The sequence below is a fragment of the Salmo salar genome, chromosome ssa08 (genome assembly GCF_905237065.1).
Source record: "Salmo salar chromosome ssa08, Ssal_v3.1, whole genome shotgun sequence".
NCBI lineage: Eukaryota > Metazoa > Chordata > Actinopteri > Salmoniformes > Salmonidae > Salmo > Salmo salar.
This window is the reverse complement of record NC_059449.1, coordinates 1,335,659-1,361,170: the sequence shown is the minus strand read 5'-3', so window position 1 is coordinate 1,361,170 and position 25,512 is coordinate 1,335,659. Positions and strand designations below refer to the sequence as shown.

General features: G+C 41.4%; 1 protein-coding gene across 4 annotated transcripts in view; it reads right to left on the bottom strand.

Moving 5' to 3' along the window:
- LOC106610019 (arfaptin-1) overlaps positions 1-25,512 on the bottom strand; it is a 45,653-nt gene that overhangs the window by 9,915 nt on the left and 10,226 nt on the right. For 2 of the 4 annotated variants that reach the window (XM_014209121.2, XM_014209119.2), the window contains 4 exons: positions 16,636-16,735; positions 3,686-3,793; positions 2,774-2,886; positions 1,751-1,972 (listed from right to left, as the gene is read on the bottom strand). In XM_014209121.2, coding sequence (XP_014064596.1) covers positions 1,751-1,972; positions 2,774-2,886; positions 3,686-3,793; positions 16,636-16,735 — 543 coding nt within the window. The remainder of the gene's footprint in view (positions 1-1,750; positions 1,973-2,773; positions 2,887-3,685; positions 3,794-16,635; positions 16,736-25,512) is intronic. The other 2 variants (XM_045722641.1, XM_014209120.2) reach the window with 1 other exon arrangement.

Genomic DNA, 25,512 nt, shown 5'->3' with positions numbered 1-25,512 from the left:
TGTTCCCGGGAACAGAAACGCTATTTTAAAAGCATGGAAACTGGTTAATAACCTTATTTTACATTCCAGGCATTTTTTTTCCCAGTCCCACAAAAAAAAAATGCAACAAAGCACCTATGCAAAGCCCTCATTGTCACTCAAACGTATTATAGTGTCTGCCTGCCTGCCAGCTGAACCTCCCCTCCCTCTGAAGCATGCAGTCTACTGTAGTTACTGACGTTACAAGCGTGATTAAAAAAATAGGGAGGGGGATTTTCAAATTTGGGAACAATGGATTCACTTTTTCAATTCTGGTTAAGGATACCACCGATATCACGTTTCACATTGGATTTATTAACTACAAAAGTATTTTTTATTTTAATTCTGGTGCCACTCCACACACACTAGCTAGCTCTGGCCTAGTGCTTGAAAACTCTAGGCCACATTATGTGTAATGGAACTGAGAGTCATGATCAAGGGCTAGCTCTGGTCCAACGTTAGTTAAGCCAACTCTGAAGTTCAAAGACATTCAAACTTTCTTCAAAGACGCCGCTCCTTCGTAGATATAATTCTGTGGGTCTAATTCAGATCATGCATGTCATAACAAGATGCCCATTGCTTCATGCCCAGCGCTCTCATCGCCCTTCACTACACTTGTCTGTCCAATACATTTACATATCTTGCCCCCTCCATAGCAAGCTGCTCTATCCATTGGTGAAGTAATTTAATGTAAAAAAAAATACAATGATTTCAGAGGTTTAAAAAAGGAACGGAAAGAAACTATATAAACCATTACTTTTTGGGGGTTCGAACCGGTTCATAACTTCATTTTGCTGGTTGGAACAGTGGAACAAAAGAAAATACGCTTCTGTTCAGAACAAAACGATTGGGAAATAATTTAGGTTCCAACCCCTTGTCAGGACGGATAGATAAACAGAGTAACAGCAGTGTATGTGAAGAGTGTGAAAGTGTGTATTTGTGAGTGTAGAGTCAATATGCATGTAGGCGTGTTTTGTGTGTATGATTGTATGCAGTGTGTGTGTGTGTGTTGGAGTGCCAGTGTAGTATGTGTGAGTGTGCATAGAGCCAGTTCAAGAGAGTCAGTGCAGGGGGGGAAAAAGGACATTTGTTTAGCATTTCATACTATTTCAGTGTACATCAATATCACATTTACTACAAATAATAAATGATGCATCATGTATGAAACAGCTAAGTCACATAATAGGTCTGGCTTTGCATTAAGCAGTCTGTCTTTTAAATCCATTTTATATAGAGACAAATGAAAACAATTTATCAAAAGGCATTTAGTGTGTTTGAGAATTCAACACAAGTGAACCCACTCAGAATCATCCTCACTGAGGCAACCTGAAGCAGCTCAGGTAAAAAAGAAAAGGGAGAAAAATCACTGACTGATCTGACAGGTGAAAGCAAAATAGTGGAAACCTATCCAGTTCTTTCACCTAGCTATCAGTGGTTATGAAAAAAAAAGTGATTAGGAAAGGAAGTCATTTCAGAGTATTGACAAAGAACCAGAGCCAGAAATGGCCATCCTACAAGGTATGCCCCAAACCACAGATCTAGGATGAGGTTACTTTACCCCCAATCCTAACCTTACATTAAGATTACGGGCATAAAGATTTATTTCTAATCCTGTATCAGTGGTTAGTGTCAACTACTTCAACCTACTCCAGCTTCAGGTTGCTCGGTAAGGTCAAAGTAAATAAATAAATAAAAATAATAATAATTTTTAAAAAAAGAGTGTCTGCCTCACATGGAGCTCCGGCGACTTGAGGCCGAGGTCAGCGAAGGCGTCGCCCAGCTGACGCTGAATCTGCATCATCTGGGTGAGCTGGTTGGCCAGAGTCTGGGTCAGCTTGACCACGTGCTCGTACTTGCGCTTGTTGTCACGCAGCACTTCGATCTGCCCCTCCAGCTCCAGGTCCACCGTTCGTGAGCCGCGGCCCAGCTTCTCCGACAAGATCTGCCTGGTGCACTGCGGGGAGAGAAGTGTTAGCATTCCTAATGTAACTGACCAATGAAATGGAACGATTTAGCATTAGCATTCTAAAATAACGGACCTTGCGTTTGAAACAAGTTAGTGTCAGCATATATTATCTCAGTGTAACTGACCTGGGGTTTCGAACGACTTAGTGTTAGCATCCGAGAGTAGCTGATCTTGGTTTCAAACGAGTTAGCACTAACATTGTTAGCATTGAGAACCCAACATCAGATACACAGAATCCTAGTGTAACCAACCCCAGGTATCAAACCCAGGTCATCGACTTGTCTCAAGACCATGTTAGCCCTCCAAGCTAAAGCCTGTGTGTTGGCTCTGGGAGCAGACAGATTTTATTTAACGGTTATCTAAAGCTGTGATCACTTTCAAGGCAATATCTTTAAATGGATATTATAAATGTGTATGTAGTGTATTATCACTGAGAAACAGTTTGGCTGCATCAGATGTTCTACAGCAACCCTTTTGTTTTGTTCTTTTGTAAGTGTACAATAAAGCAGGGGAGCCATCAGTAAACATTCACAGCACAATGGGGAATTATGGACAGATGAGATCATAGGTAGCTCACCAATCTATGAAAAGCTGTGTGTGTGTGTGTTGCGATGCCAGCTGCAGATGCCAGCCAGTTTGAAAAATGAAAAGGGGTAGTTTACCTGTCCAAGTCGGAAATGGATTGTGGGAGGGAGGGAGGGACTAAGGAGATAGAGGTGTGAAAAAGCAAGGTTGAGAATATGTGAGTGAGAGAAGGAGGGGGCAGTAGGTGCTGGTGGCAAGTATTACTTTGTACGTGTTGATACTCCACTTCCTCATTAGTTCCAGTTTCTCCACGGCCGGGTTCTTCAGGTCATCTGCCAGGACCACCGGCCCGCTATGTGGCTGCCCTTGCATAGTGCCTGAAGAGAAAGGCGACTGTCATGAATGTTGAGAGAAGCTGTATCTGTTAGCTTGGAGCTCTGGTAAGATATCATAAAGTGTTAAGAGAATATAAAATGTAGATGTGAGACTATGGTGAATCAATCATAGGATTGATATGCAATGTCCAGTTGTGTCAGACTGGAACATGGAGACACTGAGTCAAAGTTAGATGCTGACTATGATACTTTGACAATTATCAACTTCAGCTAAAATACCACAAGTATATACGTTTACCTGCAGGTGAAATACAAGCAACTGCAAGGAGTTTCATTTAGAGTAGAAGGGACAACCTGCAAGGAACTACGGGAGCCCAGTGATGCAAGGAGGATACAGGAGTTAAGCAGGGATGCTGATTAAAACTCGGGTGAAGCTGTGTAAGGCTTGGTTGGTTCTAGCAAGTGTGTGTTTGTGAAATGTTGAAACAAGACGAGGACCCTTACAGCCAGCTATGGGAGAAATGCAGACAACCGTCAGAATTAGTTGCCAGTAGCCTAACCTCAGCTGTTACGAACCAGAGACCACCGTCAAGCTTTCAGGTAGTCACATCCTTCACAGCTAGAAGCCAAAGGTGAAATTGAACGAATAGGGAGAGAGAGAGGGGAAGGACGCGAAGACAGAAGAGAAACGGCAGTAGAAGTCGATGAAGGACGTGGACGATGGATTTTGAAGGAATGACAGAGCCTTGATAAAAAGAGGGAGCCAAGGAGAAAATCCCAACCAGAAAGAAGAGGGAGCAGAAAGCAGGTCTGTATTTCTCGTCTCTGTTGCTGTAGGTACCTTTCTGTATCTCAGTCTGACTATCGCTGATGGGTCGCGCCAGGCGGCTAGCCACGGCCGAGCTGGGAGCTACAGGTGCCATGGGAGACGTGGGCTGGCTTGCCGACACTGGAAACAGCAGGCAACAGTGGCCATTGATTAGTGAGTCAATTCATCAACACCCCTCTATCTAGAGCTGTCAAATGGAACCTCCCGTGGGTCCTCCTTGGGTGTTCCTTTAAAATGGCACTATAAATGTGGCGGCACACCACTAAGACCAAATAAGGGGTGTAATCTGGAGTTGACAGGCACATAACAGTACCACTGGACTAAAATGGGATCCAATGGGTTCAGTGGCGCAACTAGGTTCATATTGTACCAAGTAAAGACTCCTAGAGCAATTGGACTACCTGACATCACATTGGACAATGTACTATACCTGCACCTTGATATTTGGTTTGATGTTACTTCTCAGTGAAAACTCCATGGGGTAAGCCTATGCTCGACTTTTAATGGGAAGCACTGAGATGTTGCTGTAAAATGACAGTGTTCTATCATTATGGCCTTACTGTCTTCATAGACTTGCCTTTGAACGCTTTTATAGGTAAGCCAGTTGAGATGTGACAGATCAGCTTGGGGCCTGTATTCATAGTGTCTCAGAGTAGGAGTGTTGATCTAAGATAAGTTTAGCCTTTTAGATCATAAGGAATGTAATATCATACAGAAAGATCCTAGATCAGCACTCCTAGATCAGACACTTTGTGAATACTGGCCCAGGTCAGGTCAGGAACATTCTCAGCGTGTTGATGTGTCCTCATGAACACCACAAACCCACAGACGGGCAGGTATACAACAAACAGCAGAGTTCAAAGTTGGTTCGACCCAACGCCGCCTTGCTGGTGATGACTGGGCGTTAAAGCACATGCTAAGTATGTGGCTACTATCAACCAACACTACTGTATGCTACCATATCTGCTAGCCATGTCAGAAAGGACTACCCCTTTCAAAGTGTACCCACTTCATTAAGATTATTAACGCCCATGTATTTTTTGGTGAAATAAATAAATAAAATAATTAAAATATACATACATAAATACATACATACATACATACATACTGCTCAAAAAAATAAAGGGAACACTTAAACAACACAATGTAACTCCAAGTCAATCACACTTCTGTGAAATCAAACTGTCCACTTAGGAAGCAACACTGATTGACAATACATTTCACATGCTGTTGTGCAAATGGAATAGACAACAGGTGGAAATTATAGGCAATTAGCAAGACACCCCCAATAAAGGAGTGGTACTGCAGGTGGGGACCACAGACCACTTCTCAGTTCCTATGTTTCCTGGCTGATGTTTTGGTCACTTTTGAATGCTGGCGGTGCTTTCACTCTAGTGGTAGCATGAGACGGAGTCTACAACCCACACAAGTGGCTCAGGTAGTGCAGCTCATCCAGGATGGCACATCAATGCAAGCTGTGGCAAGAAGGTTTGCTGTGTCTGTCAGCGTAGTGTCCAGAGCATAGAGGCGCTAGCAGGAGACAGGCCAATACATCAGGAGACGTGGAGGAGGCCGTAGGAGGGCAACAACCCAGCAGCAGGACCGCTACCTCCGCCTTTGTGCAAGGAGGAGCAGGAGGAGCACTGCCAGAGCCCTGCAAAATGACCTCCAGCAGGCCACAAATGTGCATGTGTCTGCTCAAACGGTCAGAACAGACTCCATGAGGGTGGTATGAGGGCCCGACATCAACAGGTGGGATTGTGCTTACAGCCCAACACCGTGCAGGACGTTTGGCATTTGCCAGAGAACACCAAGATTGGCAAATTCGCCACTGGCGCCCTTCAAAGATGAAAGCAGGTTCACACTGAGCACATGTGACAGACGTGACAGAGTCTGGAGACGCCGTGGAGAACGTTCTGCTGCCTGCAACATCCTCCAGCATGACCGGTTTGGCGGTGGGTCAGTCATGGTGTGGGGTGGCATTTCTTTGGGGGGGCCGCACAGCCCTCCATGTGCTCGCCAGAGGTAGCCTGACTGCCATTAGGTACCGAGATGAGATCCTCAGACCCCTTGTGAGACCATATGCTGGTGCGGTTGGCCCTGGGTTCCTCCTAATGCAAGACAATGCTAGACCTCATGTGGCTGAAGTGTGTCAGCAGTTCCTGCAAGAGGAAGGCATTGATGCTATGGACTGGCCCACCCGTTCTCCAGACCTGAATCCAATTGAGCACATCATGTCTCACTCCATCCACCAACGCCACGTTGCACCACAGACTGTCCAGGAGTTGGCGGATGCTTTAGTCCAGGTCTGGGAGGAGATCCCTCAGGAGACCATCCGGCACCTCATCAGGAGCATGCCCAGGCATTGTAGGAAGGTCATACAGGCACGTGGAGGCCACACACACTACTGAGCCTCATTTTGACTTGTTTTAAGGACATTACATCAAAGTTGGATCAGCCTGTAGTGTGGTTTTCCACTTTAATTTTGAGTGTGACTCCAAATCCAGACCTCCATGGGTTGATACATTGGATTTCCATAGATTATTTGTGTGTGATTTTGTTGTCAGCACATTCAACTATGTAAAGAAAAAAGTATTTAATAAGATTATTTCATTCATTCAGATCTAGGATGTGTTATTTTAGTGTTCCCTTATATATATTCCTCCTTTATTATTTTCCCCTAAACCAAACATCCCTTCCCTAATTGGAGTAAACTAAATGGACAACAATACTTAGGCTTCTACTTCCTGCTTATAGATACTATATACACATTTTACAGACAGTATATTTTACATCAGTCATCTTGTTTTTTTTTTGTCCCACCCTTCACGTCCCCTCAACCCCTCCCACCATCCAGTTTTGGTTTCTATTAGCCATATGTTTTTCAACTGTGCTGTTTCATAAAAGTCATGAACCTTTCTATTCGCATAGTTTCTACAGATTGTAAATGAAAATGTTTTGTTAACCTCTCTTGGTTAGGGGGCAGTATTTTGACATCCAGATGAAAAGCGTGCCCAAAGTAAACTGCCTGTTACTCAGGCCCAGAAGATAGGATATGCATATGTAGATTTGGATAGAAAACACAAAAGTTTTTAAAACTGTTAAAACTATGCCTGTGAGTATAACAGAACTGAAATGGCAGGCAAAACCCCGAGGACAAACCACCCCCCCCAAAAAAGAATTCAGCCTACCTCTATTTTCAATGGCTATGACTTTAATTAAAAGGCCAAGTCCTCCCAGATTGCAGTTCCTAGGGCTTCCACTAGATGTCAACAGTCTTAGAAAGAGTTTCAAGCTGGTTTTTGGAAAATGAGCCAGAAATTGTAGTTTTTCTAGGTGGCTCCCATTTTGGCTGTAGTGTTTCCAAGCGCGTGGAAGAGAGCGCGGTTTTTGGTATTTTTCTCTGGTAAAGAGAATAACGATTCTCCGTCTTAAATGTTTGCGTTTATTTACGTATTAGGGTACCCAAGGTTTGATTATAAACGTTGTTTGACTTGTTTGGAAAAGTTTTAGTAATGTTTGTGATTCATTTTTTATGCATTTTGATGGAGGGAAACTGGGTGGATTATTGACTGAAGCGCGCCAGCTAAACTGAGTTTTTATGGATATAAAGAAGGACATTATCGAACAAAAGGACCATTTGTGATGTAACTGGGACCTTTTGGAGTGCCAACAGAAGATCATCATCATCAAAGTTAAGGCATTTTTTATATCCTATTTCTGACTTTCATGTTGCACCTGCCTGGTTGAAATATGTTTTTCATGTGTTTGTATGCGGGGCGCTGTCCTCAGATAAATCGCATGGTTTGCTTTCGCCGTAAAGCCTTTTTGAAATCTGACACCGCAGCTGGATTAACAAGTTAACAAGTTACACTTGTGATTTTATGAAAGTTAAATATTTCTAATACTGTAGTTTGAATTTCGCGCTCTGCAATGTCACTGGATGTTGGCCAGGTGGGACGGTAAGAAGTTAAGAGTATTATTATATTATTGATCGATATACTATGACTTTTCAAATCCTCAAGTAGTGGTATTTGCAGAGTTAGCGCCAGGTAAATGTTTACATTTTTCAGCCATTCCTGAACCTGCGAACAAAAACAAGGTACATATGGGCAGTACCAAAACAAGAGATCATCTAATGATTCTGACACTTCATAGCAAAATTTGCAGAGCTGGGATGGTTGTATCCCCAATAAATAAATAAAATATTATATTGGTTGCAAGAAATTGATATAATAATTTAAACTGAAAAACATCCTTATTAGTGTAACATTAAATGACAAATAGATGAAAAAAATTAGGAAAAAGAATATCACAGATAAAGACATTACGTGGACCTGAAAAACTTCTGAAAAGGGCAGTCGAGTTGAACATTGTTGCATAGATACTGTATCATTGAAGTGAAACCTTTTGGTTCTGTTAGTCACAAGAGTCAATCGATGCAAACATCAAGTCTCTGTGTTCAGTGACTTCACCTCCCTCAGTAGGCTTGAATGGGCATGCCAAGGTAAGTACTTCCCAGTTTCCACCACAGCCTCAAATCTAAACAGGTGTATTTCCTTCCCATTAAGACAAGATCTTACAACAGATAATAAGTTGTTCCATGAAATGTGCATTTTGCGCCCGTTTGACATTTTAAGTAGAAATTGTTGAATTTAAGCCTGTTATATTAAAATGAAGTTCCCTTTAATATAGACAACATGGAGAATTGAATAAATCAGACTTGCAATCTGTGCACCCCTTGCAGTCCGCATACTAACACATGCACTCTACACACAAGTACATATGGATTGTGTGTTGTAGATATGTGGTAGTAGAGTAGTGGCCCGAGGACACACACACCTGTTGTAAAATGTAATATGTTTAATTGTACAACGGTTGGGTCTAATCCTAAATGCTGATTGGTTAAAACCGCATTCCAGACAGTGTCTATTCCACAAGTTACCACCGGCTAAATCTATGACGTTAAAATACCTACCTGTTTTTTTGGGCTGTGTTCACACAGACAACCCAACTCTATTCCATTTGATTGTGCAATCAACTGTCTCATCAGCCCAGCAAGGCAATTTATAAACTTGATCTCCACTACATCTCACATTTCATTTAGACTAACAGGCTGACTACGCAAAATACATTTAGAAATCTATATTATTCAATTATTGCACCCACACGCTCGTCTGCATTGCCAAGTGTTAAATCAAAATAACTTTTATATTTGAGATTCTTCAAAGTAGCCACTCTTTGCCTTGATGACAGCTTTGCACAGTCTTGGCATACTCTCAACCAGTTTCATGAGGTGGAAAACATTTAAATTAAATGTGGAATTTCTTTCCCCTCAATGCGTTTGAGCCAATCAGTTGTGTTGTGACAAGGTAGGGTGGTAAACAGAAGAGCCCTATTTGGCAAAAGACCAAGTCCATATTATGGCAAGAACATCTCAAATAAACAAAGAGAAACAACAGTTATTACTTCAGACATGAAGGTCAGTCAATCATGAAAATTTCAAGATGTTTGAAAGTTTCTTCAAGTGCAGTCGCCAAAACCATGAAACGCTACGATGAAATTGGCTCTCATGAGGACTGCCACAGGAAAGGAAGACCCAGAGTAACCTCTGCCGCAGAGGATAAGTTCATTAGAGTTACCAGCCTCAGAAATTGCAGCCCAAATAAATGCTTCAGAGTTCAAGTAACAGACACTTCTCAACATCAACTGTTTAGAGGAGACTGCGTGAATCAGGCCTTCATGGTTGATTTGCTGCAAAGAAACCACTACTAAAGGACACCAATAATAAGAAGAGTTGCTTGGGCCAAGAAACATGAGCAATGGACAGTAGACTGGTGAAAATCTATCCTTTGGTCTGATGAGTCCAAATTTGAGATTTTGTGTGGTTCCCACCGTGAAGCCTGGAGGAGATGTGATGGTGTGGAGGGGGGGGGGGTGCTTTCTGGTGACACTGTCAGTGATTTATTTAGAATTCAAGGCACACGTAACCAGCATGGCTATCACTGCATTCTGCAGCGTTACGCCATCCCATCTGGTTTGCGCTTAATGGGACTGTCATTTGTTTTTCAACAGGACAAAAAGCAAAAGCAAAAACTAAAGCAGGAAGTAACAGTGACTCACTCAATATGGAAGTGGTCAGATGACGTGGATGCTACAGGACTGTTTTGCTAGCACAGACTGGAATATGTTCCGGGATTCATCCAATGGCATTGTGGAGTATACCACCCGTCACCGGCTTCATCAAGAAGTGCATCGACGACGTCGCCCTCATAGTGACCCTACGTACATATCCCAATCAGAAGCCATGGATTACAGGCAACATCCGCTATTATTGAGCGGGACACTAATCCGGACGCTTATAAGAAATCCCGCTACGCCCTCCGACGAACCATCAAACAGGCAAAGCGTCAATACAGGACTAAGATTGAGTCCTACTACACCGGCTCTTATGCTCTTTGGATGTGCAAGGGCTTGCAAACTATTACAGACTACAAAGGGAAACCCAGCCGCGAGCTGCCCAGTGACGCAAGTCTACCAGACGGGGTAAATGCCTTTTCTACTCGCTTTGAGGCAAGCAACACTGAAGCATGCATGAGAGCACCAACTGTTCTGGATGACTGTGTGATCATGCTCTCCGTAGCCAATGTGAACAAGAATTTAAGCAGGTCAACATTCACAAGGCCGCAAGGTCAGATGGATTACCAGGACGTGCAGTCCGAGCATGCGCAGACCAACTGGCAAGTGTCTTCGCTGACATTTTCAACCTCTTCCTGACCGAGTCTGTAAGCAGACCACCATAGTCCCTGTGCCCAAGAAAGCGGAGGTAACCTGCCTAAATGACTACCGCCCCGTAGCACTCAGGTCGGTAGCCATTACGTCCTTTGAAAGGCTGGTCGTGGCTCCCATCAACACCATCATCGCAGAAACCCCAGATCCACTCCAATTTGCATAATAATTTCCTCCTCCAGGTTAGATGGATGTCATACAGAGTACCACAGTAGGAGTCATAACACCCATAAAACCTTGCATTCAAACAAGGAAATGGTTAAATCGTTTTTCCAGCATTCATTTTTTTAAACCTTTAAAGTAAGGGCCGTGTTTCGTGTAGGCTTACTCTGGCGTGACGTTTTGATAAATCTCTCTAGGACAAGGTGACTTCAATTTATTCGCCTGTTTTACCCACCCCCAAAATAAATGCTAATTAGCTGCTAATGTGGCCATCATAAAGAACTACAAATGCCATGATCTGAACGAGATTGCCGAATCAAGGCAAAGGTAAGAATCTCTTGATTAACTACGTTCGCTAAATTTAGTAATTCATAAATTGGCTACATTTCTTTAAAATTGACAATTCTGTGTATAGTCTTGTGCAAGTTTAAAATTGTCACAAGACCTGTTAGCAAAGGTTGCAGGGATGTGTAGTCTTACTCTTAGATTCGAAATTGCTAATTACCATCTAAGTAGACATCATGCAAATAGAGCCAAACATATTGATAAAGTCACCTTGTCCAAGAGGGATTTACATGGTTAATCAAAACGTTACGCAAGGGTAAGCCTACATGGAACACAGCCCTTATTGTAAGTGTTTCTAAAATACCCTATGGGAAAAATTCATGGTGGAAAAATGATTGGAACCATTTCCCTGTTTGACCGCTAGGTTTTATGGGTATTATGACACCTCCACTGTGGGGCTCAATTGTAGGCTATTAGTGTGTCTCCCCTTCTCGTCGACCTATATGATTCAGTCATAGTTCAATAAAAATTGTTTGTCAGTGTCAGCAGAGTAGGCTACCCTGTAATTTTTGACAAACTAAAAAAAGATTCTGCTAACATCTCCAGTCATATAAAGTGTAATAGAATTGTATTTATAAAAATCCAAGAAACGTATCTCATATAGCCTATAGCAGGGGTGGGCAAACTTTTTTGCTCGAGGTCCACATTGGGATTTTGAAATTCAAAAGGAGGGCGGCATTTTTTGGGGGACCAATTGTTTGTTAAAATCAATTTGCGGGGGCCTCCCGAGTGGTGCAGCGGTCTAAGGCACTGCTTGAGGCGTCACTACATACCCGGGTTCAATCCCAGGCTGTGTCACAGCTGGCCGTGACTGGAAGACCCATGAAACGGCGCACTATTGGCCCAGTGTCGTCTATAGCCTACTCTACGCCACTACGCACTCAACCATGAATTGAAGTATTTTTTGCGAACACTGATTGAGATATTAGCCTAATTCACGACTACCCAATCTACTCATCACATTAGGAATAGTAGGCTTAGTAGTAGTCTGCAAATGCGATGATGCAAGGAATACTTTATTATAAAGGTGCAATTTTAAAAATGGTGAAAATCTTGTCTGTCTGGTGCCCACCTAACTAAAGGATAACTACACAAAACATAACACAAAAACCTGACCTCAAATTGTCCCCTAATGTGGTTTAAGCATTGATGTGTACTTAGAACATCCATAAAATGTATGTAGGTTCAGAACTTTTGTGAAACAGCACAGTTGAAAAAATATATGGCAAATAGAAATCAAAACTGGATGGTTTTCAGATAGATGGGAGGGGTTGAGGGGAGCTGAAAGATGGGAATAAAACCAAAAAAGATAATTATTGTAAAATATACTGTGTACTTAAAATGTATATAGTATAAGCTGGAAGTAGAAGCCTAAATGTTGTTGTCCATTAGTTTACTCCAATTAGGAGAGGGGTGGTAGTGTTAGGGAAAACTAAATACTAAGGGGAAAGAAAATACATATCATACGTACAAAAGTTTGGGGTCACTCCTTGTTTTTGAAAGAAAAATGTATACATTTTTGGTCCATTCAAATATAAAATTGATCAGAAATACAGTGTAGACATTGCAAATTACGATTTAATGGAATATCTACATAGGCGTACAGAGGCCCATTATCAGCAACCATCACTCCTGTATTCCAATGGCAAATTGTGTTAGCTAATCCAAGTTTATCATTTTAAAAGGCTAATTGATTATTAGAAAACCCTTTTGCAATTATGTTAGCACAGCTGAAAACTGTTGTCCTGATTAAAGAAGCAATAAAAAAAAAAAAATTGCCTTCTTTAGACTAGTTGAGTATCTGGAGCATCAGCATTTGTGCGTTAGATTACAGGCTCAAAATGGCCAGAACAAAGACCTTTCTTCTGAAACTCGTCAGTCTATTCTTGTTCTGAGAAATGAAGTCTATTCCATGAGAGAAATTGCCAAGAAACTGGAGATATCGTACAACGCTGTGTACTACTCCGTTCACAGAACAGCGCAAACTGGCTCTAACCAGAATAGAAAGAGGAGTGGGAGGACCCGGTGCACAACTGAGCAAGAGGACAAGTACATTTGTGGCTAGTTTGAGAAACAGACGCCTCACAAGTCCTCAACTGGCAGCTTCATTAAATAGTACCCGCAAATCAACAGTCTCAACGTCAACAGTGAAGAGGCGACTCGGGGATGCTGGCCTTCTAGGCAGAGTTCCTCTGTCCAGTGTGTGCCTATCTTCTTTTTATTGGCCAGTCTGAGATATAGCTTTTTCCTTGCAACTCTGCCTAGAAGGCCAGCATCCCGGAGTCGCCTCTTCACTGTTGACGTTGAGACTGGTGTTTTGCGGCTACTATCTAATTGGTCTTTTAAAATGATAAACTTGGATTAGCTAACACAACGTGCCATTGGAACACAGAAGTGATGGTTGCTGATAAAGGGCCTCTGTAGATATTCCATAAAAAAGAAAAAAAAAAAAAAGAAAAAAAGAAAAGCCGTTTCCAGCTACAAATTAATAAAAAATAAAATATGTTTATACATACATACACACTTGAAGTCAGAGGTTTACATACACCTTAGCCAAATACATTAAATCTCAGTTTTTCACAATTCGTGACATTTAATCCTAGTCAAAAATTCCCTGTCATAGGTCAGTTAGGATCACCACTTTATTTTAAGAATGTGAAATGTCAGAATAATAGTAGAGAATGATTTATTTCAGCTTTTATTTCTTTCATCACATTCCCAGTGGGTCAGAAGTTTACATACACTCAATTAGTATTTGGTAGCATTGCCTTTAAACATTTTTTTTACTTGGGTCAAACGTTTCATGTAGCCTTCCACAAGCTTCCAACAATAAGTTGGGTGAATTTTGGCCCATTCCTCCTGACAGAGCTGGTGTAACAGAGTCAGGTTTGTAGGCCTCCTTGCTCGCACACGCTTTTTTCAGTTCTGCCCACAAATGTTCTATAGGATTGAGGTCAGGGCTTTGTGATGGCCACTTCAATACCTTGACTTTGTTGTCCTTAACCTGTTGGGGGTAGGGGGCAGTATTGACACGGCCGGATAAAAAAACGTACCCGATTTAATCTGGTTACTACTCCTGCCCAGTAACTAGAATATGCATATAATTATTGGCTTTGGATAGAAAACACCCCAAAGTTTCTAAAACTGTTTGAATGGTGTCTGTGAGTATAACAGAACTCATTTGGCAGGCAAAAACCTGAGAAGATTCCTTACAGGAAGTGCCCTCTCTGACAAGATCTTGTTCTTCTTGTCTCTGTTTATTGAAGACTGAGGATCTTTGCTGTAACGTGACACTTCCTACGGCTCCCATAGGCTCTCAGAGCCCGGGAAAAAGCTGAATGATATCGAGGCAGCCCCAGGCTGAAACACATTTGCGCGTTTGGCAAGTGGCCGATCAGAGGACAATGGGCTTAGGCACGTGCACGAGTTGACCGCGTGCTTTATTTTCTTTCGTCTTTTTACCTAAACGCAGATTCCCGGTCGGAATATTATCGCTTTTTTACGAGAAAAATGGCATAAAAATTTATTTTAAACAGCGGTTGACATGCTTCGAAGTACGGTAATGGAATATTTCGATTTTTTTTGTCACGAAATGCGCCATGCTCATCACCCTTATTTACCCTTTCGGATAGTGTCTTGAACGCACGAACAAAACGCCGCTATTTGGATGTAACTATGGATTATTTGGGACCAAACCAACATTTGTTATTGAAGTAGAAGTCCTGGGAGTGCATTCTGACGAAGAACACCAAAGGTAATAACATTTTTCTTATAGTAAATCTGACTTTGGTGAGTGCTAAACTTGCTGGGTGTCTAAATAGCTAGCCCTGTGATGCCAGGCTATCTACTGAGAATATTGCAAAATGTGCTTTCACCGAAAAGCTATTTTAAAATCGGACATATCGAGTGCATAGAGGAGTTCTGTATCTATAATTCTTAAAATAATTGTTATGCTTTTTGTGAATGTTTATCGTGAGTAATTTAGTAAATTTTTTGTAAATTCACCAGAAGTTTGCTGGGGGTATGCTAGTTCTGAACGTCACATGCTAATGTAAAAAGCTGGTTTTTGATATAAATATGAACTTGATTGAACAAAACATGCATGTATTGTATAACATAATGTCCTAGGTGTGTCATCTGATGAAGATCAAAGGTTAGTGCTGCATTTAGCTGTCTTCTGGGTTTTTGTGACATTATATGCTAGCTTGAAAAATGGGTGTCTGATTATTTCTGGCTGGGTACTCTGCTGACATAATCTAATGTTTTGCTTTCGTTGTAAAGCCTTTTTGAAATCGGACAGTGTGGTTAGATTAACGAGAGTCTTGTCTTTAAAATGGTGTAAAATAGTCATATGTTTGAGAAATTGAAGTAATAGCATTTCTAAGGTATTTGAATAACGCGCCACATGATTCCACTGGCTGTTACGTAGGTGGGACGATTTCGTCCCGCCGGCTCTAGAGAGGTTAAGCCATTTTGCCAGAACTTTGGAAGTATGCTTGGGGGTCATTGTACATTTGGAAGACCCATTTGCGACCAAGCTTTAACATCCTGACTGATGTCTTGAGATGTTGCTTCAATATATGCACGTCATTTTCTATCCTCATGATGCCATCTATTTTGTAAAGTGCACCAGTCCCTCCTGCAGCAAAGCAGCGCAACAACATGATGCTGCCACCCCTGTGCTTCACGGTTGGGATGGTGTTCTTCGGCTTGCAAGCCTCCCCCTTTTTCCTCCAAACATAATGATGGTCATTATGGCCAAACAGTTCTATTTTTGTTTCATCAGACCAGAGGACATTTCTCCAAAAAGTACGATCTTTGTCCACATGTGCAGTTGCAAACCGTAGTCTGGCTTTTTTATGGTGGTTTTGGAGCAGTGGCTTCTTCCTTGCCGAGCGGCCTTTCAGGTTATGTCGATATAGGACTCGTTTTACTGGGGATATAGATACTTTTGTACCCGTTTCCTCCAGCATCTTCACAAGGTCCTTTGCTGTTGTTCTGGGATTGATTTGCACTGGGATTGATTTGCACTTTTCGCACCAAAGTATGTTCATCTCTAGGAAACAGAATGCGTCTCCTTCCTGAGCGGTATGATGGCTGCGTGGTCCCATGGTGTTTATACTTGCATACTAATTGTTTGTATAGACGAACATGGTACCTTCAGGCATTTGGAAACTGCTCCCAAGGGTGAACCAGACTTGTGGACGTCTACCCTTTTTTTTCCTGAGGTCTTGGCTGATTTCTTTTGATTTTCCCATGTCATGCAAAGAGGCACTGGGTTTGAAGGTAGGCCTTGAAATACATCCCCAGGTACACCTCCAATTGACTCAAATTATGACAATTACCCTATCAGAAGCTTTTAAAGCCATGACATCATTTTCTGGAATTTTCCAAGCTGTTTAAAGGAACAGTGTATGTAAACTTCCCACTTCAACTGTATATATTTATGGGATTGGAAATGATGCAGACAATTACACTGATGGAAGCCACAATCTGCAATATTAAAGCTGATCTACCTCCCCCCAAAAAATAACAAACATTTAAAGAAAGTGTACTAGGTACTCTGGTTACAGTAGAAAAGGAAAAACCCTGCACTCATTGGATACAGTCTTTACATTCAATTTGCTGCTGCTGCACGCCATTTCTTGATAGTCTGGTTACTGTACCTTTGTATGGTCCTGATTCAATGATGCCCTCTGTCATCGAGGCAAAGTTGCCGGAGCTGATGTGGCTTTCTGACAGGTTCAGGTCACCGTAAGAAGGGTCCTAAAGTCAAGGAGGAAAAATGCATCGGTCAGAGGATAGGGGTTCACATTGAATAATACCCCAGTGGTGTAAAGTACTTAAGTAAAAATATTTGAAAGTACGAAAGTCGTTTTTTTATAATTATTGAACTTTTACTTCACTACAGTCCTAAAGAAAATTCAGTACTTTTTACTCCATATATTTTTCCCTGACACCCAAAAGTATTCGTTACATTTTGAATGCTAGCAGGACAGAAAATGGTCCAATTCGCACATTTATCAAGAGAACATCCCTGGTCATCCCTACTCACTCAACACAAATGCTTTGTTTGTAAATTATGTCTGAATGTTAGTGTGACCCTGTCTATGCCAAAATAAAATAAATTGTGCTGTCTAGTTTGCTTAACATAAGGAATTTTAAATTATTCACTTTTACTTTTGATATTTAAGTATATTTAAAAACGAATACTTTTACTCAAGTAGTATTTTACTGAGGCATTTTATATTAAAAGGTATCTTTACTTTTACTCAAGTATGAAAATCAAATACTTTTTCCACCACAGGAATACGCTCATGAGTTTGACGCATTCTCACGGTTTACAGAAACTACATGCATGTTTTGTTCAATCAAGTTCATATTTATATCAAAAACCAGCTTTTTACATTAGCATGTGACTAGCATGTGACTAGCATTCCCACCGAACACTGCCGGTGAATTTACTAAATTACTCACGATAAACGTTCACAAAAAGCATAACAATTATTTTAAGAATTATAGATCCAGAACTCCTCTATGCACTCGATATGTCCGATTTTAAAATAGCTTTTCGGTGAAAGCACATTTTGCAATATTCTCAGTAGATAGCCCGGCATCACAGGGCTAGCTATTTAGACACCCAGCAAGTTTAGCACTCATCAAAGTCAGATTTACTATAAGAAAAATGTTATTACCTTTGCTGTCTTCGTCAGAATGCACTCCCAGGACTTCTACTTCAATAACAAATGTTGGTTTGGTCCAAAATAATCCATCGTTATATCCAAACAGCGGCGTTTTGTTCGTGCGTTCAAGACACTATCCGAAAGGGTAAATAAGGGTGACGAGCATGGCGCAATTCGTGACAAAAAAAAAAAAAAAAAATCGAAATATTCCATTACCGTACTTCGAAGCATGTCAACCGCTGTTTAAAATACATTTTTATGCCATTTTTCTCATTAAAAAAAGCGATAATATTCCGACCGGGAATCTGCGTTTAGGTAAACAGACGAAAGAAAATAAAGCATTCGGTCGACTCGGGCACGCGCCTAAGCCCATAGTACTCTGATCGGCCACTTGCCAAAAGCGATAATGTGTTTCAGCCAGAGCCTGCCTCGATATCGTTCAGCTTTTTCCCGGGCTCTGAGAGCCTATGGGAGCCGTAGGAAGTGTCACGTTATTGCAAAGATCCTCAGTCTTCAATAAAAAGAGCCAAGATGAAACACAATTTGTCAGACAGTCCACTTCCTGCATGGAATCTTCTCAGGTTTTGGCCTGCCATATGAGTTCTGTTATACTCACAGACACCATTCAAACAGTTTTAGAAACTTTAGGGTGTTTTCTATACAAAGCCAATAATTATATGCATATTCTAGTTACTGGGCAGGAGTAGTAACCAGATTAAATCGGGTACGTTTTTTATCCGGCCGTGTCAATATTGCCCCCTAGCCCTAACAGGTTAAAGTACATTTTGGACCACCCACCAGTAGCTAAACAGCAGCAACAATACCACATGGACAAGAATAGGCCTATGGTTTGATCTATTACATATGTAGGATTACGTGTACCGGTTAGGCTCGGGTGGTATACCGTATACTCGGGTATTTTGAAATGGCCACAGGATGGTTTTTCCAATACATTTTAATATTTGTAGCTACTTTAAGTAAATACCTGCAGTCAACTTGTGCAATACGTTAGATGACGCAGATCGCATTCTTCATTTCACCCGTCACATTATTTTACATAGCTTACCATAGCTCCCCAGAACAGTTGAGCCAGTCACGTGTTTGTTTGTAAATAGCACAACGGGAGAAAGCAGAAGGTGAGTCCAGCTTTGTATTGTCAGGGGTTGCGTTTGATATTGAAAGTCAACTTGCATTTGCCTCATTCAGCGCGATCCATCTCCTTCACATCAAGTTGATCAGGCTGTAGATTGTGGCATGTGGAATGTTGTCCCACTCCTCTTCAATGACTTTGCAAAGTTGCTGGATATTGGCGGGAACTGGAAAATGCTGTCGTACACATCAATCCAGAGCATCCCAAACATGCTCAAATCGGTGACATGTCAAGTGAGTACAAAAGGCCATGGAATAAGACATTTTCAGCTTCCAGGGATTGTGTTCAGATACCTACAACATTATCATGCTGAAACATGAGGTGATGGTGGCGGATGAATGGCACGAAAACGGGCCGCAGCATCTCGTCATGGTATCTCTGTGCATTCAAATTGCCATCGATAAAATGCAATTGTGTTTGTGATCCGTAGCATGATGTCATCTGGCCAGTATAGTTGAAACCGGGATTTATCTGTGGAGAGCACACTTTTCCGGTGTGCATCAAAGGTGAGCATTTGCCCACTGAAGTCGGTTACAACACCGAACTGCAGTCAGGTCAAAACCCTGGTGAGGACGATGAGGGTCTGCGGTTGTGAGGCCATTTGAACATACTGCCACATTCTCAAAAATGACATTGGAGGTGGCTTATAGTAGAGAAATTAACATTCAATTTTCTGGCAAAAGCTTTGGTGGACATTCCTGCAGTCAGCAAGCCAATTGCACACTCCCTCAATTTGAGACATCTGTGTGACAAAACTGCACATTTTAGAGTGGCCTTATTGTCCCCAGCACAAGGTGCACATATGTAATGATCATGCCATTTAATCAGCTTCTTGATATGCCACACCTGTCAGGTGGATGGAATATCTTGGCAAAGGAGAAATTCTCACTAAAAGGGATGTAAACAAACAAAAATTGAGCAGCCTTTTGTGCGTACATTTTTTTTCAGGGACATTCGATTTCATTTCATGAAACATTGGACAAACACTTTACATGATGTGTTTATATATTTGTTCAGTCGAACACATTCGGCAGAAAATAGCTGCAGTTTCATCAGATGACAACAGAAGTGCAACGCTATTAGGCTGGCAGCCACACAAGTAAATTAGCACATTTTTTGCAAAAACAATGCATGGCCATCATATTTCTAATGTTGATCATGAAAAGAATGTAGCCAGCTACATTTCCTAATGTTTCGGTTAAAGTTAATCTTGAATTTTACTGGAGAAAAGTAGGTTAGCTACACAAAGAACAGTACCGAAGAAAAGCGCTGTCTGCTTATAGAATGCCCATTTGTGAATTCGCATCTGAGTGGAGAAGTGCAACTGAAGCACAAAATGAACGTGTTTACAAAACGCAGCAAGACATGCATTTGATCTTTTTTTACGTAAATCAAGAATTCTGCATTAACTAGTAAGTTAAACTTTAGGGGTTGCGTTATCTCAGTAAGTTACTGAATTATGGGGCATCATATTGTGCAATGTTTGAGAAGTCAAAAGCCCTTTGGATGAGTTCTGTACAGCTACCACTGCCATCTTTTGATATCCTTGTGTTTTTTCTACTCTGTTCTCAGCTGGACTGCTCCTCCCCCATATTCTCGGAGCAGAGCAGGCAGGCCCTTTTCCCTAGTGACTCCAGACTCCACACAGACACAGTGTGTATACATGCTGCTTTAAAACCAGTACTGTTATTCCTTCAGACAAAAATGCATCAAAACTTTGTTCCTTTGCACAATGTTTCTCATTCACACGCACTTGTAAATGTCCAAACTCACAGTATATAGGTAGGAGCTACTGAATGGTATGCATAACTTTATGCAATACCCTTGTTAAAACCAAGTATAGAGTTTATACATGTTATAATTAATTGGTATATATATATATATATATATTTTTTTTTATCTAACCCTAATTTCTCCTGAATTGTAATGTCGTTAATGCATTTCTTTGGAATAAATATTTATTTAATGTACAAGTGAATAGGTTGGTTTACTTTTAAGTAAAAGTTTTTCCCAATAAGGTAGCTTGTTAAGCTGAGGCCAATGGGAGACTTGACCTGGTTAACAGGAGGCCTGGGGAAAAAAAGAGACATTGAAAAAAAGATGGAGACATTGTGTCGGTGAAGAAAAACTATAAAAATAGAACAAAACCCAAACCTACCGGGGTTTGAAGGGAAATACTGATTTTATTCTTTAAGAGTTATTATTTTGTTAAGAAAGACTTAGAGACTGAAGCTACCGTTTCATTGTGGAGATATTTGACAGCCTAGAAGTTAGTATCGTGCGAGACCTGCATTCATTCAAACAGCCCTTCGCTGTGCTTCAAACATTGCGCCGTTTACGACTTCAACCTGGGTGGGTATAATTTGTGGAACCTTCCAACAGGAATCTATTCCAAAAACTTTGTAAATAACAAGGTTTCCAAAAAACAACGCGTACAACGTTGTATAGCGGCAGAATAAGATACTGGGTAGGGAGTGGTCTATTTCATTGCGTTTTTCACTAATCATGTTTATTCCGAAAAATGTCTGTCCTCACATGTCTGTTTGCCTATGGACAAACATTAAGAATAAGCTACGTGGTGAGTTGATGCCTATTCGGCAGCTAGTTAGCTAGATTTGTATGCGTTGCTACTTTGTATGCGTTGTTGGTTGGCAACATTTTACTTTACGTTTTTTGGAACAGATTCCTGTTGGAACGTTCCACAAATTATACCCACCCCTTCAAGCCTATCAACTCCCAAGATTAGGCTGGTGTAACCGATGTGAAATGGCTAGCTATTTAGCCGGGTGCACGCTAATAGCGTTTCAAACGTCACTCGCTCAGACTTGGAGTAGTTGTTTCCCTTCCTCTGCATGGGTAACGCTGCTTCGAGGGTGGCTGTTGTCGATGTGTTCCTGGTTTGAGCGAGGAGAGGGACGGAAGCTATACTGTTACACTGGCAATACTAAAGTGCTTATAAGAACATCCAATAGTCAAAGGTATATGAAATACAAATCGTAGAGAGAGAAATAGTCCTATAATTCCTATAATAACTACAACCTAAAACTTCTTACCTGGGAATATTGAAGACTCATGTTAAAAGGAACCACCAGCTTTCATATGTTCCCATGTTCTGAGCAAGGCGCTTAAACGTTAGCTTTCTTACATGGCACATATTGCACTTTTACTTTCTTCTTCAACACTTTGTATTGCATTATTTAAACCAAATTGAACATGTTTCATTATTTATTTGAGGCTAAATTGATTTTATTGATGTATTATATTAAGTTAAAATAAGTGTTCATTCAGTATTGTTGTAATTGTCATTATTACAAAAATAAATTAAAAAATAAAAGTACACAAAAAATAAAATGTATATATTAAAATAATAATCGGCCGATTAATCGGTATTGGCTTTTTGGGTCCTCCAATAAACGGTATCGGTATTGAAAAATCATAATCGGTCGACCTCTACAATGCAGGGAAAACTCCCTAGAAAGGCTGGAAACTAGGAAGAAACCAGGCTCTGAGGGGTGGCCAGTCCTCTTCTGGCTGTGCCGGGAGGAGATTATAACAAAAATCTAATCGGACCCTAGCCAGTCAATACGATCCTCTCGGGTATATCCTGCCATACACAACCTGGGCCAAAGTCTTAGTCCAGGACCTGTGGCAAACCAAGAGGGACTGGAATGAACCGAGCCACCCAGCTGACCAAGTGGAACGATGGATCTGTTGGGAAACAGAGTTGTCGGAGCTCTCTAAAGGCCAGATGTGAAGGTGTTATGTGCCACCCTGTGCTGACCAACTGGGATCAAGCTTGGAACTGCATGTCTTCTGTGACGCATCAGAGCGTGCTTATGGGGCAGTTTCCTATCACCGAGTGGAGGATAAGGCAGGCCACACCCATGTCTCCTTTGTCATGGTTAGGTCCAGGGTCGCACCCAAGAAGCACTTGTCAATGCCTAGGCTGGAACTCAGCACTGCACTTTCCGGAGCCCAGCTGGCCTCCACCTTGCAAGCCGAGCTCACCTTGCCAATCCAAAGGGTCATCTACTGGAGTGATTCGACCACTGTACTGACCTGGCTCAAGACGGAGTCCTGCAGGTATAAGGTGTTCGTCGGAACTCGCATTGCGGAAATCCAAGACCTAACAGAAGTCAATGACGGGAGGTATGTTGACAGTGTAAACAATTCTGCTGATGACATCACTTGTGATAAAACCCTTAAGGAACTGGCTGGAGCTTGGGACCACCATTCTTGTCCCAACCAGAGAACGAGTGGCCGACAGCCCCCAGGCCTGTGGTCCCTCCGCAACCAACTGAAGCTCATGAGTTTAGGAAGTCCGCCCAATGCTACAGCATCTCTACGGAGCCAACAGCACTCCCTGACCCAGCAAAATCCCAAACACTGCAGGATGTGATAGCCGCCACAAACCAGATCTCAGATGGTGTGGCATCCATACCCACCTCCCTTGCTGCATAGACACTACTCCTACAGTATGCACAAGCAGTCAGCTTCCCTGAGGAGCTAAAAGCTCTGAAAGCTGGTAGGGAAGTGGCGAATGACAGCCGTCTTCTCTCTTGCCCCAGAGTACGACCAAATCTTCAGAGTGATCAGCCAAGCACAAGTCCTGGATCCCAATGATATCCACTTGCAGGTGCCTTGGTGGAAGAGTAGGGTAACATCTCACAGCAAGAACAGGCAAATTGTATGCATGTGTGTATAATCGATTACTAGAGAGTTGATAAAGTAATACTGGGAATATAATGAGACGCAAATTAAACAACCCATACGTAGACGTACGTAGGTTTTGGGCTGGTCCCTGTAATGGATCATTTGATATAGATGAGGTTTAAGCGTTATTAAACTGTCTACAAAGTCTGGGCCATTGTCTCAGCAACTGATTGGAGTGTGTCCACTTTTGGTTAACTTTCCCTAACGATTTAACTATAACACACTTACTGGATTTTCTCTGTCCGGGTACTACATTTGAAATAAAACAGCCCTTAAGGCCTGAATATTAGTTTTTTTTCTTCCCAGTATGAGAGGAGTTGCTATATTTATTGAATAAACCTTTTTCCATGAAGTTAGAGCGAATTAAGATGGAATCTCAACGTAACTTATAACGTCGTACAAAGACGAGGGTATCCATCATACTAATTATCATTGCAGGATTAATGTGAGGTAGTAAAGTAATTGAAATATGTTGCATGAGAAAACAATCTGGTTATATTAAAAAGGGGACATAGTAACTAATACTGAAAAGGGGACGTACGTAAATGGCCCCCCCCCAAAAAAAACTTGGTCAGTGTGGTGTGTGTAACCTTTATTTTCAATGCCGGCCAAACCCAGACGACGCTGGGCCAATTGAGTGCCGCCCTATGGGATTCCCAATCACGGTCAGATGTGATACAGCCTGGTTTCGAACCAGGGACTGTAGTGACGCCTCTTGCACTGAGATGCAGTGCCTTAGACCGCTGCGTCCATGTGTTAACTATTTAACTGTACTAGAATGCTTAAAAAGGAGGCAAAAATGTTAAATATCGTTATCGGTATCGTTTTTTTTGGGGCAGGGAAAATATCGGATATCGGCCAAAAATGTCATATCGGTGCATCACAACTGGCAACCAATTTATCCTCCTCAGAGAGTGGAGGAGAATACCTGCTGCCTGATCCTATTGATTAAACCTACAATCATGTAGCTACAGTGGCAAGCTATATGAAATGCAATCCTTTATTGAATAATTGTATGGCACTGGGAATAGGGTTAGACTATCTTTGACAAATAGGCCTAGACTATCATTGTTGGGGAGAATTTGGTAACGCTTTACTTGACACCCAGTGTCATGGTCATAACCATGTCATATGTCATGACAGCTGATATTATGACAAGTTATACGGTCATGACCCCTATATTTAGTGTTGTGACATATATTGCGTTATTTTATGGCTGGTTTTGACACCTACATAAGTGTCAAACCCCACATTTATTCAAATTATATATTTTTTCAGCCAAGAAGTTTCCTTGGTTTGAAAGTTTGTATCTTAAATCCTTTGTTGTTGTTGTTGTTGTTGTTGTTGTAGTAATGAGCTCTTTAGGGTCATGTTTTTTCATCATTTTTTAAATAACTTAGTGAAAATATACTTTATGACACCGTCATGAAGCATTATGACAATCCTGTGTCACTTTACTTGGACTAAGAAAATACCCTAACAATGTCAAGAAGCATTATGACCATCAATCATATAAGCCTGTCACATACATGTCTTTAAATCCGTCATTAGTCAAAGAGAGGGCGTCTTGTCCTGCTCCTGAAATCTGCTCTTGCATTCAGCCCAGTCATCAGCAACAGCGCATTGGGGTAGGTGCATGTCTGACATCAATGTGTGCGCAATAACATTGATAATTTTATAACATAAACATACAGTAATGGCCAAAAGTTTTGAGAATGACACAAATATTAATGTCCACAAAGTTGGCTGCTTCAGTGTCTTTAGATATTTTTGTCAGATGTTACTATGGAATACTGAAGTATAATTACAAGCATTTCATAAGTGTCAAAGGCTTTTATTAACAATTACATGAAGTTGATGCAAAGAGTCAATATTTGCAGTGTTGACCCTTCTTTTTCAAGACCTCTGCAATCCGCCCTGGCATGCTGTCAATTAACTTCTGGGCCACATCTTGACTGATGGCAGCCCATTCATGCATAATCAATGCTTGGAGTTTG